The sequence below is a fragment of the Leucoraja erinacea genome, unplaced genomic scaffold, assembly GCF_028641065.1.
Source record: "Leucoraja erinacea ecotype New England unplaced genomic scaffold, Leri_hhj_1 Leri_1316S, whole genome shotgun sequence".
In the NCBI taxonomy this organism is placed as follows: Eukaryota; Metazoa; Chordata; class Chondrichthyes; order Rajiformes; family Rajidae; genus Leucoraja; species Leucoraja erinaceus.
In genome coordinates, this window is record NW_026575579.1 from 22,278 (window position 1) to 37,279 (window position 15,002).

At 47.9% G+C, this 15,002-nt stretch overlaps 1 protein-coding gene and 1 pseudogene across 1 annotated transcript; one reads left to right on the forward strand and one right to left on the reverse strand.

Moving 5' to 3' along the window:
• Positions 1 to 2,365: 2,365 nt before the first annotated feature.
• Positions 2,366 to 2,991, forward strand: LOC129715678 (zinc finger protein 70-like). Its single transcript, XM_055665535.1, has 2 exons — positions 2,366 to 2,463; positions 2,563 to 2,991. The coding sequence occupies exons 1-2, from the start codon at positions 2,366 to 2,368 to the stop codon at positions 2,948 to 2,950; spliced, it is 486 nt and encodes a 161-aa protein (XP_055521510.1). The 3' UTR covers positions 2,951 to 2,991.
• Positions 2,992 to 7,768: 4,777 nt separating this feature from the next.
• LOC129715679 (uncharacterized) lies at positions 7,769 to 9,221 on the reverse strand (annotated as a pseudogene).
• Positions 9,222 to 15,002: the final 5,781 nt, after the last annotated feature.

Consider the following 15,002-nt stretch of genomic DNA (forward strand, 5'->3'; position numbering starts at 1 on the left):
GAGGGTGAAGTATAGCTTCTCCTTGACAGAATTTGAACAATGATGAAAGTTGCGCCTCAGAAAGCTTAGGACACCTGTTGCTTTCACTGTTGCATGATGAGTCTGACCATTACAACGCAGATCATTCTGCAATTTGATGCCAAGATACTTGGTTTGTTTGGATTCTTCAAGGGTGACACCAAGTATGTTGTAAGATGTTTCGCCTGGATTCCCCTTTCTGGTGACACACATAGTTTCACATTTGGAAGGGTTGAACTGCATGCCCCATTGTTGTGACCACTCAACCATAGTATCGAGATCCTTTTGGAGTGACTCAGCGCTAATCACCGGCTGGGCAATGCCGGCAGTCCCCTCTGATTGCGGGTGACATCAGGGCGCAGGTCGTGCACACCGTGCGTGTGGCAGATGTCACGGCGCAAGGCGGGAGTACATCACGGGGCGGTGTGGGGGTACGTCACGGGGCGGTGCGGGGGTACGTCACGGAGCAGGGCGGTTGGCTGGGGGTCGAGCATAGAAACAGAAAATAGGTGCAGGAGAAGGCCATTCGGCCCTTCGAGCCTGCACCGCCATTCAATATGATCATGGCTGATCATCCAACTCAGTATCCTGTACCTGCCTTCTCTCCATACCCCCTGATCCCTTTAGCCACAAGGGCCACATCTAACTCCCTCTTAAATATAGCCAATGAACTGGCCTCAACTACCCTCTGTGGCAGAGAATTCCAGAGATTCACCACTCTCTGTGTGAAAAATGTTTTTCTCATCTCGGCCCTAAATGATTTCCCCTTATCCTTAAACTGTGACCTCTTGTCCTGGACTTCCCCAACATCTGGAACAATCTTCCTGCATCTAGCCTGTCCAACCCCTTAAGAATTTTGTAAGTTTCTATAAGATCCCCCCTGAATCTTCTAAATTCTAGCGAGTACAAGCCGAGTCTATCCAGTCTTTCTTCATATGAAAGTCCTGACACCCCAGGAATCAGTCTGGTGAACCTTCTCTGTACTCCGTCTATGGCAAGAATGTCTTTCCTCAGATTAGGAGACCAAAATTGTACGCAATACTCCAGGTGTGGTCTCACCAAGACCCTGTGCAACTGCAGTAGAACCTCCCTGCTCCTATATTCAAATCCTTTTTGCTATGAATGCAAACATACCATTCACTTTCTTCACTGCCTGCTGCACCTTCATGCCTACTTTTAATGACTGGTGTGCCATGACACCCAGGTCTTGTTGCATCTCCCCCTTTTCCTAATCGGCCACCATTCAGATAATAGTCTACTTTCCTGTTTTTGCCACCAAAGTGGATAACCTCACATTTATCCACATTATACTGCATCTGCCATGCCTTTGCCCACTCACCCAGCCTATCCAAGTCACCTTGCATCCTCCTCACTGCTAACACTGCCCCCCAGCTTCGTGTCATCCGCAAACTTGGAGATGTTGCATTCAATTCCCTCGTCCAAATTATTAATATATATTGTAAATAGCTGGGGTCCCAGCACTGAGCCTTGCGGTACCCCATTAGTCACTGCCTGCAATTGTGAAAAGGACCCGTTTATTTCTATTCTTTGCTTCCTGTCTACCAGCCAGTTCTCTATCCACATCAATACTGAACCCCCAATACCATGTGCTTTAAGTTTGTATACTAATCTCTTATGTAGGACCTTGTCGAAAGCCTTCTGGAAATCCAGATACAACACATCCACTGGTTCTCCCCTATCCACTCTACTAGTTACATCCTCGAAAAATTATATATGATTCGTCAGACATGATTTACCTTTCGTAAATCCATGCTGACTTTGTCCAATGATTTCACCACTTTCCAAATGCGCTGCTATCCCATCTTTAATAACTGACTCTAGCAGTTTCCCCACTACCGATGTTAGACTAACTGGTCTGTAATTCTCCGTTTTTTCTCTCCCTCCCTGTTTAAAAAGTGGGGTTACATTAGCTACCCTCCAATCCTCAGGAACTACTTCAGAATCTAAAGAGTTTTGAAAAATTGAAAAATGGGCTGGTGGCTCGACGCAGTGCCCAGACACTCGGCAACACAGGTCAGTGCAGCCCCCCCTCTCCCACTTGTTTCCTCACCCCCCTCTCACACCATCCTCGCCCCCCTCCCTCTTCCCCCCGCACCCCTCCTCACACTCTCACCTACCTACCCCCCCACCGTTCAAGCACTTGCAATGCTCACGCCTTAGTAATGTCCTGTTTTGCAGCTTGTTGACCCTCTGTGTTCCCCTCCTGCAGGGTTTAGGAGCCGTTGCAGTGGACAGAGAGATGGGGACGTGAGCGGCCATTGAGGGCGGCCAGGGTGAGCCCCCCCCCCATCAGCTCCGTGAGCGGGCTGAGCTTCAAGGGGCTTCGATGGAGGACCACATGGCGGGGCACAACAAGGAGAAGCATTGTGAGTGCAACGTGTGTGGCAAGGCCTGGCAGTGCCTGAGTGAGCTGGACACCCACCGGCGGGTGCACACGGGCTAGAAGCCCTATGGCTGCTCCACCTGTGGCAAGAGCTTTGCCCGGTTGTCGGGGCTGCAGGAGCACCAGCTGGTGCACTGAAGCGAGCGGCCTTTTACCTGCTCAGACTGCGGCAAAGGTTTCAAGTCGTCCAGGGACTTGAAGACACACAGCTGCCTGCATACTGGGGAGCGGCCCTACACCTGCAGCGACTGCGGCAAGAGCTTCACCCAGTCCAGCAACCTGCTGAAGCACCAGCGCACCCACACCGACAAGCGCCCCTTCACCTGCGCCCAGTGCGACAAGGGCTTCACCCAGTCCAGCAACCTGCTGAAGCATCAGCACACCCACACCGGCGAGCACCCCTACAGCTGTGCCCAGTGCGGCAAGGGCTTCACCCGCTCCGAAATCCTGCTGGAGCACCAGCGCGCCCACACCGGCAGGCGCCCCTACACCTGCGCTCAGTGCGGCAAGGCCTTTGCCCGCTCCTAAACCGTGTTGGAGCACCAGCGCACTCACATCGGCGAGCGCCACTACACCTGTGCCAAATGCGGCAAGGGCTACACCCGCTCCCACATCCTGCTGGAGCATCAGCGCACCCACACCGACGAGCGACGAACGCACACCGACGACGAATGCCACCCATTCCTTCTCTCCAGAGATGCTGCCTGGCATTTCGGGACGAGACTGAAGAAGGGTCTCGACCCGTAACGTTACCCATTACTTCCAGCATTTTATGTCTACCTAAAGAGTGCCTATCCACGTTGCGATGTGTCAGCAGGCTGGCGGAGCAGGAAAAAGGCCTTGCCACAGAGTTGGCAGGCGAAGGGGTGCTGGCCGGTGTGGGTACGCTGGTGCTGCCACAGGCTGGACATGCAGGAGAAACCTTTACGAAACACAGCGCATACTAAGGGTCTCTCTCTGGTGCACCCGCATTCCCCGTGCGCTCTAGATATGCTTGCTGCAGTGGGAGCAGTCACTCGCCGGCGTGGACCCGCCGATGCTGCCGCAATCCCCGCAAGCTGTCAAACACCTCACCCGCAGTATGAGCAATGGTAGGGCTGGCCACTGGTGTGCACGCGCTGCTGAGACAGGGCATGGGAGGCCCTGGCTAAGCGCTCTACACATCAAATCTGACCAGTTATTCACAGGTGTGCTTTTGTTCCCCTGAAACAGACATTACTGGAACAGACATTACTGTGTAATCCTGAGATGGGAATGCTATCTATCAGGAATTATATTGGACTGCTGGATCCTTTAGTCTTAGTAGTAACCAAAAACATAACAGGACAAGGTATTGAACCGAAAGAAAGTTCTAAAGTCCTATCAGCGGGATATTATCGGCCGCACTATTAGAAATAGACATGACACTAGTTCACCAGGATGCACTGGCCTTATATGCAAACCTGGAACCTCCCAAACCACTGATATAGAATGTGGAGGTATTCATTACTTGCTCCTTAGTTCAGCATGTACTGAACTGAACGTCATTCAGACAAGGAAGCAACAAATTGAAGCATTATTAAACTACGTACACACATTATAGATGTTATGGAGACATCCAATAAGAATCACAGAAATTCGTGTACTAAATATCCTTATCATAATCAGAGGTGGTTGCCACTTCACCTTGGGTTAATGGAATACTTCGTACTTATATTCTTTCAGATGGGAACTTTGTGTCATCTTCTGTATTGATCCTAGGATACTATTTGGCGAGCATCGTATCAAGATATGCTGGCTAGATTACCAATTAGAGGTACTCACAGATGTGTTAACTACAGGTCATCTGCGGTTCACTGCTAACACAGTTCACATGGCACTGACTTTGCTGGTAAATATGGTACAGCCTTATTGAAGAATTGGCCAAAGGAATGTGTGCCAGCCATATAATATCAGACATTATCTAATAACTGAACGCAGTCACGCGTCATTCAAACAATTTATGGGTCATTCTGACAGGCTAATGAAGTAACCGACTGACGCCACTATGGTGCTAGATGTGGGTACATTTGTTAGGCATGGTTCATAACCTAACATTAACAGTGACCAGTTTTATGGACACCGGGAGTAGTATGTCAACTATGGGTAGAAACTTACCGACACCACGTGACTATCTGGCCAACTCTATTTGTAAATTGAATTGAATTCTTATTTGTTATTCAGACATTTAGGTCTGAACAAAATGATATTGCCTGCAGCCATATAATAATAAATAACATATTATAAACACAAATTAACATCCACCACAGTGAGTTTACCATACACCTTTTTCATGGTGGTAGAAGGCAGAACCATTCATCACCATCCATCATAGACCTAACTTACTGGTTCTTTCTAGCAACATGGAGAGTTACCCATGTTACTATCTATATTAACCTATTTATTGTAGAATTGAAAGCACCTCTTCTACACCTAGGACTGACGGACCATAGGCGGAATCTTTTCAGCAGGTCACAGACAGTCCACTCATTCAACAGTACTTGGTATCCTCTAGAAATAGGAAGTACGTTCATAACTATTATCATCACCCACAGATATATGAACAGCCATCTGTTCTGGAATTCCTGGCAAGCCTCCATTACGATGAGAGGCTTAGTCATAGTACCATAATTGCGCCAGGAGTGCTCTGTCTACATACCTGTCGAAGGTACAGAGCGGCATTCTGTGGGGGCACACACACTGGTAACAAAACTCATTAGGGGCCTGTTAAAATTAATCCCCAAGAACTAGGTACATTCATATATGGGATGTGAGTTTTGTACTGACCAAGTTAAGAAACTGGTCTCCAGCTACAGCTCTGTCATTACAGAAACTGACTATGTAAACAGTCATACTGATGGCCTTGGTCACGGCACAAAGAGTCCAGTCACTACAGAAACTAAGGCTGGACAACATGATGATTTCATCAGGGAATTAAACCTGTCACATTAATCAAAGGGTCAAACAGAACAGACAGGGGTCAGCAGGCCTAAAAATAAAGTACAGAGCCTATACGACAGATGGTCGTTGCTGTATTATAACTCATTTACTATCATACATGAAGTATGCTAGATCATCAGAGGAAGAAATGTCACGTTTATCAGCTACTAATAGCCACTCAAAACAGTGACAGTCCAGATCATCTCTAAATGGCTAAGCAGTCCTAACAAAGGCTGGAGTGGACTCTAAGGGAAAATTTAAATCTTACTCCATCAGGGCTGCAGCTACATTGGCAGCTATGAAGCTGGACGTACCAATGGACAAAACCCTCAAGACAGTAGAATGGTCAACGGAGGAAACTATCCAACGACTTTATAACAAACCAGTTATTGAACCTGGAAGAATTGCAGAAACAATTTTAAGTTCTGCATATAATTCACCGCATAAATAGGGGCAATAATTGGATTTAATATTTTACAGTTGGGTTTCAATATCGTATTATGTTTACTGATGTTAACATCATTCTCCCCACAACCAAGGCAGTTGTGAATCATGGACTCGTTCCACGGCATGAGGTCACAGAGCTTTGAAATCTTCACGTAGTCACTCACGTGACTCCGAAGTAAAATAGTAAGATTAAACGAGAACTTACCAGTTTGAAGTTTGATCTGTATTTTATCAGGAGGAACGTTGAGGGAATACGTGCCCTCCGCTCCCACCCTCGAATGGTCATATCTTAAACTGGTATCTCTTTGATAATCTTACTATATTAGGTCATTATAGTGTATCTGTGACCTCACACCGCTGCTTTGAAGGATGACACGCATGCGTCGTAAGCGGGTTCTTCACGTATTCCCTCAACGTTCCTCCTCATAAAATACAGATCAAACTTCAAACTGGTAAGTTCTCGTTTAATCTTACTATTTTAAACCATTCAACCATCTCTGCACCTTCTCCAATGTCTCCACATCAGTCCAGTAATGGAGTAACCTGAACTGTATGCAATACTCTAAATGCTACCTGACCAATGTCCCTTCAAGCTGCACATATACATTCCTCTCTCCTTATCTCACACCCTTTTATCTCCTGATTTTCTCTCGCCTCTGTCATTCCACTCATTTGCCGATCACCCCCTCATCTGTAAACATAGTGTTAGTCTGAAGAAGGGTCCCGACCCGAAATGTCACCTTTCCATGTTCTCCAGAGATGCTGCCTGACCCGCTGAGTTACTCCAGCACTCTGTGAAACGCCACCTATCCATGTTCTCCACAGATGCTGCCTGACCTGCCGAGTTACTACAGCACTTTGTGTTGGAGTCATAGAGTGATGCAGTGTGGAAACTGGTCCTTCGGCCCAACTGGCCGACACCGACCAACATGTCCCGGTACTCTACTCCCACCTGCTTGCGTTTGGTCCATATCCCTCCAAACTTGTCCTATCCATGTATGTACCTGTCTAACAGTTTCTTGAACGTTGGGATAGTCAACTACCTCCTCTGGCAGCTTTCATATCCCTTGATTCCATTAGCCCTAAGAGCTAAATCTAACTCACTCTTGAAAACATCCAGTGAATTGGCCTCCACTGCCTTCTGTGGCAGAGAATTCCACAGATTCACAACTTTCTGGGTGAAAAGTTTTTCCGCGTCTCACTACTAAATGGCCTATTCTTAAACTGTGGCCCCTGGTTCTGGACTACCCCAACATCAGGAACATGTTTCCTGCATCTATCCTCTTCAATCCCTTAATAATTTTCTATTCTGTCCCCTTGCATGTGTGGCTGTACACAAAGTAACAGATAGCTAAACAGGTGTACTTGGAACTGAAAGGGTTAAGTGATGACTTAGACGTGGAAATAAAGTTGAATTTCATTTATCTGTTTGTCTTCATCAACTTGCTTTTTACAATGCTTCCATAACACTTTTTTGTGGAACTGAAATTAAAGACAGAAGAAAACTTCCTTAAACCATGTAAAAGATGAAGTAAATACACAAATAGCTACTTAACATTACATAATAGGCATCAATAGTCATCCCTAAACAAGAAACATGAAATGTAAACTTACAACGAAACTTCTCCAAGGCTCAATACGGGCAGATGGCAATGGATTTAACAGAGAGGGCTTCAGAGCACATTGCTGTCCTGGTCCCAATACAAAATGGCCTGTCTCATCCATGAATCCAATCATGTGATCCCAAGCAATGAATGGGGAACAAGTGTGAATTTAGGTGGCAGCAATCTTTTAAGCCACCACTAGAATGGGCTTTGCTTGCATGTAACATCACACTCCCCGTCTGGTATTGATCACAATGCCAATTCTCTAATTACAGTCAGTTACAAACTATTTACAACCAAGTAACAAAATAAGCAAGGAACTGTCCATGGTAGAGGCTTAGGATGGCATAAGCACCACTACTTCAGTTACCGGCCTGAGGAAGGTCTTAATAGTCCCTCCTTTGGTAACCTTCAGCTCAAGCTTTCTGACCTTACTGTCGTCGTCGTCAGGGCGAGCCTTGGTAACGAGAGCCATGGGCCATTGGTTCATTTTCATCTGAGAGTCTCTGAGCAGCACCAAGTCTCCTTCCTTGACATTGGGCTGACTGTCTTGCCACTTGCTTCGGCTCTGTAGAGTAGGAAGATATTCTCGTCTCCATCTCTCCCAAATGCTGGACTCTTTTCCACCGATCTGCATTTTCAAAGGATCCTGGTGGAGGAGAAGTGGTGCAGACCTTCTGTGTCAGGATCGTGGCTGGGGTCAGAAGAAAGGGTGATTCTGCATCAGCTTAGATAGGTGCGAGAGGCCTTGCATTTATTATTGCGGTAACCTCAGTCATAAGAGTCGAAAGCACTTCGTGAGTAAGATGCGAGGAGCTAGTCTGAGAAAGCATGGAGTCAAGGATCCGTCTTGAAACCCCGATCATTCTTTCCCACACTCCCCCCATATGGGAAGAGTGGGGTGGGTTGAATAGCCACGTGCATCCTTCCTCATTAAGATACTTTGAGATGTTGTTCTCATCTTGTAGGATGATTTGCAGCTCTTTGCAGGCTCCCTTAAAATTCGTCCCACAGTCAGAGCGGATCACCTTTATTGGACCACGCACTGCAAAGAAGCGTCGTAGAGCATTGATGAAGCTTGCTGTGTCCATCGACTCAATCAGCTCGATATGAACAGCACGTATGCTTAGGCATGTGAACAATACAGCCCACCTTTTGCTATTCGCTGCACCTCCTCGGGTACGGCGAGTGGAGATATTCCAGGGGCCAAACACATCCAAACCCACGTTTGTAAAAGGGGGTTCTGTGCTGAGACGATCAGATGGAAGATCTGCCATTTTCTGTTCTGCTGTCTTTCCACGGAGTTTGATACATGTGACACATCTATGCAGATTGCTGACAATGCAACTCTTAGCTCTCACAATCCAGATACCATCTGTGCGGATAGCTCCCTCAGTGAAGATTCTGCCTTGATGTCTAACTCTCTCATGGTAGTGATTTACAAGTAAGCTCGCAACATGGCTGCGACCAGGAATGATGAGAGGGTGTTTCTCCTCTATCTCAAGTGGAGCATGCTGAAGCCGGCCTCCTATTCTCAAGAGTCCATTACCATCAAGGATCGGATTGAGCTTCTTTAGGGAACTGTTTTTGGGAATGATCCTTCCTTTCTCTAGACAGGACACCTCAGTTTGGTATACTTCCCTTTGTACACATCTGATAATGACAGCCTTTGCTTGTGACAGTATTTCAACTGTGTGGGCTTTTGAACAGTAATGCCAACCATTACAACCTTGTGTGCTGTTATCCTTCTTAGACTTAAAGGTGTAAATGATGTGGATGAGGGAAGCCATAGCTCTGACAAGGGGTTGCCACTTGGAAAACCTTTCAAAGCGATGTGAACCAATGCATCTGTGGCTGTGTTAGCGTGGCATCGGACCTCCAGATCAGATTCTGGATCGATGAGGTCATAGGATGTCTCCTCTGCCTTGTCTGTCTCCACAAGATTTAACAGGAAATCTGGGCCGGTGAGCCAGTTGGTGTTGGAGAGTTGGGCTGAAGACACTGACCTGGTAGCAACATCTGCAGGGTTCTGACCTGTGTGAACATAATGCCACTGTTCAGGTCATGTGGATTTTCTTATCCGTTCCACTCTGTTGCTGACGTATACATAAAACCTCCTGATTTCATTATAGATGTACCCCAACACCACCTTACTGTCGGTATAGAACTTCAGACTGTTGGGGTTGATGTCCAGTTAATTCACAACCAGCTCAGCAATCTCCACTGCCAAAACGGCAGCACCTAACTCAAGCCTGGGAACAGTGTGAACTGACATGGGCGCTAGCTTGGCTTTACCCATTATGAAACCAATTTGGCATTTTCCCTCAACATCCACCACCTTAAGGTATACCACAGCTGCAATGGCCTTTATGGAAGCGTCTGACATGATGTGGATCTCTGTAAGTTGAGCACCGGCAAGGGAAGATGTGGTGTTTGCTCGAGGGGTTTGAAACTGTTCGAGATCTTGCAGTGAATCTCTCCAAGCAATCCATTCTGCTTCCTTTTCAGATGGTAGGCGAGCATCCCAGTTGCTGGCGTCGCTCGTGAGCTGACGTAGTAAGAGTTTACCTTGGATGGTAATAGAAGCCACAAGACCGTGGATCGAATAGGCTATTAATGGTTGCAAGCACTCCTCTTCGAGTGAATGGCTTCTCACTGTTAGCAACATGGAATGTGAAGGTGTCATTTACAAGGTTCCAGCAAAGCCCTAGGCTACGTTGTACAGGAAGGGAGTCAATGCCTAAGTCAAGGTCTTTCAAGTCCTTTGCATGGTCCGTTGACGGAAATGCCTGCATGACGACTGTGCAGTTGGATGCTATCTTATGAAGCCTCAAGTTAGAGATGGCGAGCATACCTTGGGCTGCTTTCTATAAATTGATGGCTTCAGTTGCAGATGGCAGTGACTTTTAGTCCATCATCAACATAGAAGTCCCTGTGTATGAATTGCTTTGCATTTACACCAAACTCGTCCTCTCCATGTAGAGCGGCTCGTCGTAGTCCATAGGTAGCAACTGCTGGAGAGGGACGATTGCCGAATACATGGACTCCTATATTCCTCAACTTCTTTGGTGATGTCGTTGTCTTTGAACCACAGGAATCGGAGAAAGTTCCTGTGGTCCTCACTGACGACAAAGCTGTGGAACATTTGTTCAATATCTGCTACTTGCTCACACCTGAATCTGATCAGTACACCTAGCAAGCTGTTGTTTAAGTCTGGTCCTGTCAAGAGCACATCATTCAATGAGACGCCAAGATGTGGAGCACTGGAGTCAAACACAACGCGGATTTGACCTGGCTTATGTGGGTGGTACACACCAAAACTGGGAAGATACCAGCATTCTTCTCCGTCGTGTAATGGTGGAGCCACTTCAGCATGATCTTGGTCAAAGATTTTCTGCATGAAAGCCAGAAAATGGTTCTTCATTTCAGGTTTTCGTTCGAGAGTACAACAGAGGCTGGTGAAGCGGGTCAGAGCTTGTTCTCTGTTGTTGGGCAGCCGTGGCTTTGGTGTACGAAAGGGAAGAGGAGCCACCCAACTGTTGGCATTATTCATGAACATTTCCTTGTCCATCAACTGAATAAACTGTTTGTCCTCAATAGATGGGGCAACCTTGTTGTCATCCTCTGTTCTTACAAAGATCTCACTTCCTAGTGAACAATCATCAGATTTCTGAACTGTGCTGCCAGAGAAATGAGAGTGTTGTAGGTTTTGGGAGCTGAGAGGGTTTGTGCCTGTCCTTACGGTGAGCTTCTCTTTCAGATCAAGATGGTTGGGACATGGGCTGAAGTGAGAGTGACGGCCATTCTCCAGAATGTTAGTACGATATGTGGTGACTACCTTTGGTTTGTGAGCAGCACCCAAACAAACGTCTCCAACTATGACCCAGCCAAGGTCGAGTCTTTGGGCATAGTTGTTTGGCCCATTATGTTGGTATCTTACTTTGTGGACCTGCAAGACATCTCGTCCAAGAAGGAGCAGAATTTGTGCACCAGGGTCGAGTTCAGGGATGAGGTGAGCAATAGCCTCAAGGTGGGAGTGGTGTTTGGCAGCCTCAGGAGTAGGGATTTCTGATTTATCATCTGGCATATGGTTGCACTCGATGAGTGTGGGGAGATGCACACTGAGACTCCCATCTACAGTCTGAGCAACAAAGCTGGTTCCTCTTCTCCCAGACATCTCTGTTACTCCAGCACATGTGCGCAGAGTGTAAGGAGAATTTGCACCCCCGATGTTAAAGTGGTCAAAGAACTCTGACCGAGCGAGAGACCTATTACTTTGGTCGTCAAGTCCAGCATAGACTCTCATTGACCTGTCTGGTTGTCCTTTAGGATGCACCTTTATGAGGCAGATTTTTGAGCAAGAGCAGGAGTGATTGGCTTCACCACACACTTCAGTGCATTTGGAAATTATGTCAGGAGAAACCTCTTCCCTTTTCTCCCCGCCATCCACAAAGTCGTGGTCTTTGATGGTCCATGGAGCTGGTCCCGGATGAAGAGCTGTGACGTGTTGATTGCTGTCACACTCTTTGCACTGAATAGTAATTTTGCAATCTTTTGCCTTGTGATTGGTTGAGGAGCAGCATTTGAAACAAATCGCTGTCTCTTTAAGAAATGTTTTGCGTTCCTCTAGTGTCTTGGCTCGGAGCCTCTGCATCGCTTAAGGGGATGAGGCTTATTGTGAATCGGGCACTGTCCGTTGACATCCAACTTGTTAAAGGCAGTCTTAGTGGCAGGTGCTGGCATGATCTCTGTTTTGTGGGATGAGGGGGAACTTCTTTACTCAGAGAGTGGTAGCTGTGTGGAATGAGCTTCCAGTGGAAGTGGTGGAGGCAGGTTCGTTTTTATCATTTAAAAATAAATTGGATAGGTATATGGATGGGAAAAGAATGGAGGGTTATGGTCTGAGTGCAGGTAGATGGGGCTAGGGGAAAATAAGTGTTCGGCCCGGATTTGTAGGGCCGAGATGGCTTGTTTCCGTGCTGTAATTGTTATATGGTTGTTAACACTATCCTACACACACTAGGGACTTTACACTTATACCAAGCCAACTAACCAGACCTTCAGTCTGAAGACGGGGCTCGACCCGAAACATCACCCATTCCTTTCCTCCAGAGATGCTGCCTGACCCGCTGAGTTCAGATTCAGATTCAGATTCAATTTTAATTGTCATTGTCAGTGTACAGTACAGAGACAACGAAATGCATTTAGCATCTCCCTTGAAGAGCGACATAGCAAACGATTTGAATAAAAAAAAAAAAAAGTGTCTGGGGGGGGGTGGTGATTGGCAGTCACCGAGGTACGTTGTTGAGTAGAGTGACAGCCGCCGGAAAGAAGCTGTTCCTCGACCTGCTGGTTCGGCAACGGAGAGACCTGTAATGCCTCCCGGATGGTAGGAGGGTAAACAGCCCATGGTTAGGGTTGAGAGCAGTCCTTGGCGATGCTGAGCGCCCTCCGCAGACAGCGCTTGCTTTGGACAGACTCAATGGAGGGGAATGTTAAAATTGGTGATGCGTTGGGCAACCAATTTGGACCACCCTCTGCAATGCCTTCCGGTCGGAGACAGAGCAGTTGCCATACCATACTGTGATGCAGTTGGTAAGGATGCTCTCGATGGTGCAGCGGTAGAAGTTCACCAGGATCTGAGGAGACAGATGGACCTTCTTCAGTCTCCTCAGGAAGAAGAGACGCTGATGAGCCTTCTTGATCAGAGTAGAGGTATTGTGGGTCCAAGAGAGGTCATCGGAGATGTTGGCTCCCAGGAACCTGAAGCTAGAAACACGTTCCACCTCCGTCCCGTTAATGTGGATGGGGGTGTGCGTGCCACCTCTGGACTTCCTGAAGTCTACAATGAGCTCCTTGGTCTTCTTGGAGTTAAGGGCCAGGTTGATGTCGTCGCACCATGCTGCTAAGTGCTGGACCTCCTCCCTGTAGGCCAGCTCATCGTTGTTGCTGATGAGGCCAATCACCGTTGTATCATAGGCATACTTGATGATCGGTGTTAGTACCATGTACAGGTGTGCAGTCATAGGTGCTGTACAGGGAGTAGAGGAGGGGGCTCAGCACAGAGCCCTGAGGAACGCCGTGTTCAGGGTGAGGGTTGAAGAGGTGTGCTTGTCTAACCTCACAGACTGGGGTCTGTTGGTTAGAAAGTCCAGTATCCAGTTGCAGAGGGAGGGGTCGATGCCCAGGTGTTGAATGCTGAGCTGTAATCGATGAACAGCATTCTTACGTAAGTGTCTCTGTTGTCGAGGTGGGAGAGGGCGGAGTGAAGTGCCGTTGAGATGGCATCCTCCGTACTCCTGTTCTTGCGGTAGGCAAACTGATAGGGACCCAGTGTGGGGGGTAGGCAGCTTTTGAGGTGTGCCAGGACCAGCCTCTCGAAGCACATGGTGATGATGGGGGTAAGTGCAACTGGGCGGAAGTCGTTGAGGCTTGCCGCAGTGGAGTGTTTTGGCACTGGCACGATGGAGGTGGCTTTAAGGCAAGTGGGGACAACTGCTTGGGCAAGTGACAGGTTGAAGATGTCAGTCTAGACGTCTGTCAGCTGCGCAGCACAGGCTCTGAGCACGCGCCCGGGGATGCCGTCAGGGCCAACAGCCTTACGTGCATTAGTCCTACTCAGTGCCACGTACACGTCGTAGGGGGTGAGTGTGAGGGGTTGGTGATCGGCAGGTAGCACAGCCTTGATGGCTGTCTCTAGATTGTCCCTGTCGAAGCGGCCATAGAAGTGATTAAGCTCCTCAAGGAAGGAGGCGTCGCTGGATGTGGGGGTGATGTTGGAGGGTCTGTAGTCCGTGATGGCCTGGATGCCTTGCCACATGCGTCGGGAGTCGGAGTTGTTGTTGAAGTGCTCCTCAATCTTGAGCTTATGGCAGTGCTTGGCCTTCCTGATGCCCCTCTTCAGGTTAACCCTGGATGAACTGTAGGCTCGAGCATCGCCTGACCTGAAAGCGGTGTCCCGTGCTTTCAGCAGTAGCCTGACCTCGCTGTTCATCCATGGCTTCTGATTCGGGTATATGGTCACCTGTTTGAGGGAGGTGACACTATTGATGGTGGAGTTTATAAAGTCCAGAACAGAGGATGTATACTAAGAATCAAGTTGTCCGTGTGAGAGTCAACACCACCACCCTGGGCTGCAAACCCCTCCAGTCAGTGTTTCCAAAACACTGCTGAAGTGTGAAGTCCGCTTCCTCTGACCAGACTTTAACTGTCCTTACAGTTGGTTTAACCCGTCTGATGAGTGGGGAGTACTTAGGGAGCAGGAACAATGAGACGTGATCAGACTGACCAAGGTGGGGGAGGGGGATGGCTTTGTAAGCTTCAGCCATGTTGGTGTAGACTTTGTCCAGTATCTTGTCTACTCTAGTGGGGAAGGATACATGTTGGTGGAATTTGGGGAGTACAGTCTTCAGGTTGGAGTGATTGAAGTCACCCGCAACAATGAAGGCTGCCTCGGGGTTGTGCGTCTGTTGTTTGCTAATGGCAGTATGCAGCTCTTTCATTTATTCCAGCACTTTGTGTCTATTGGTTTAAACCAGCATCTGCAGTTCCTTCCTGCACGTGTACCTGTC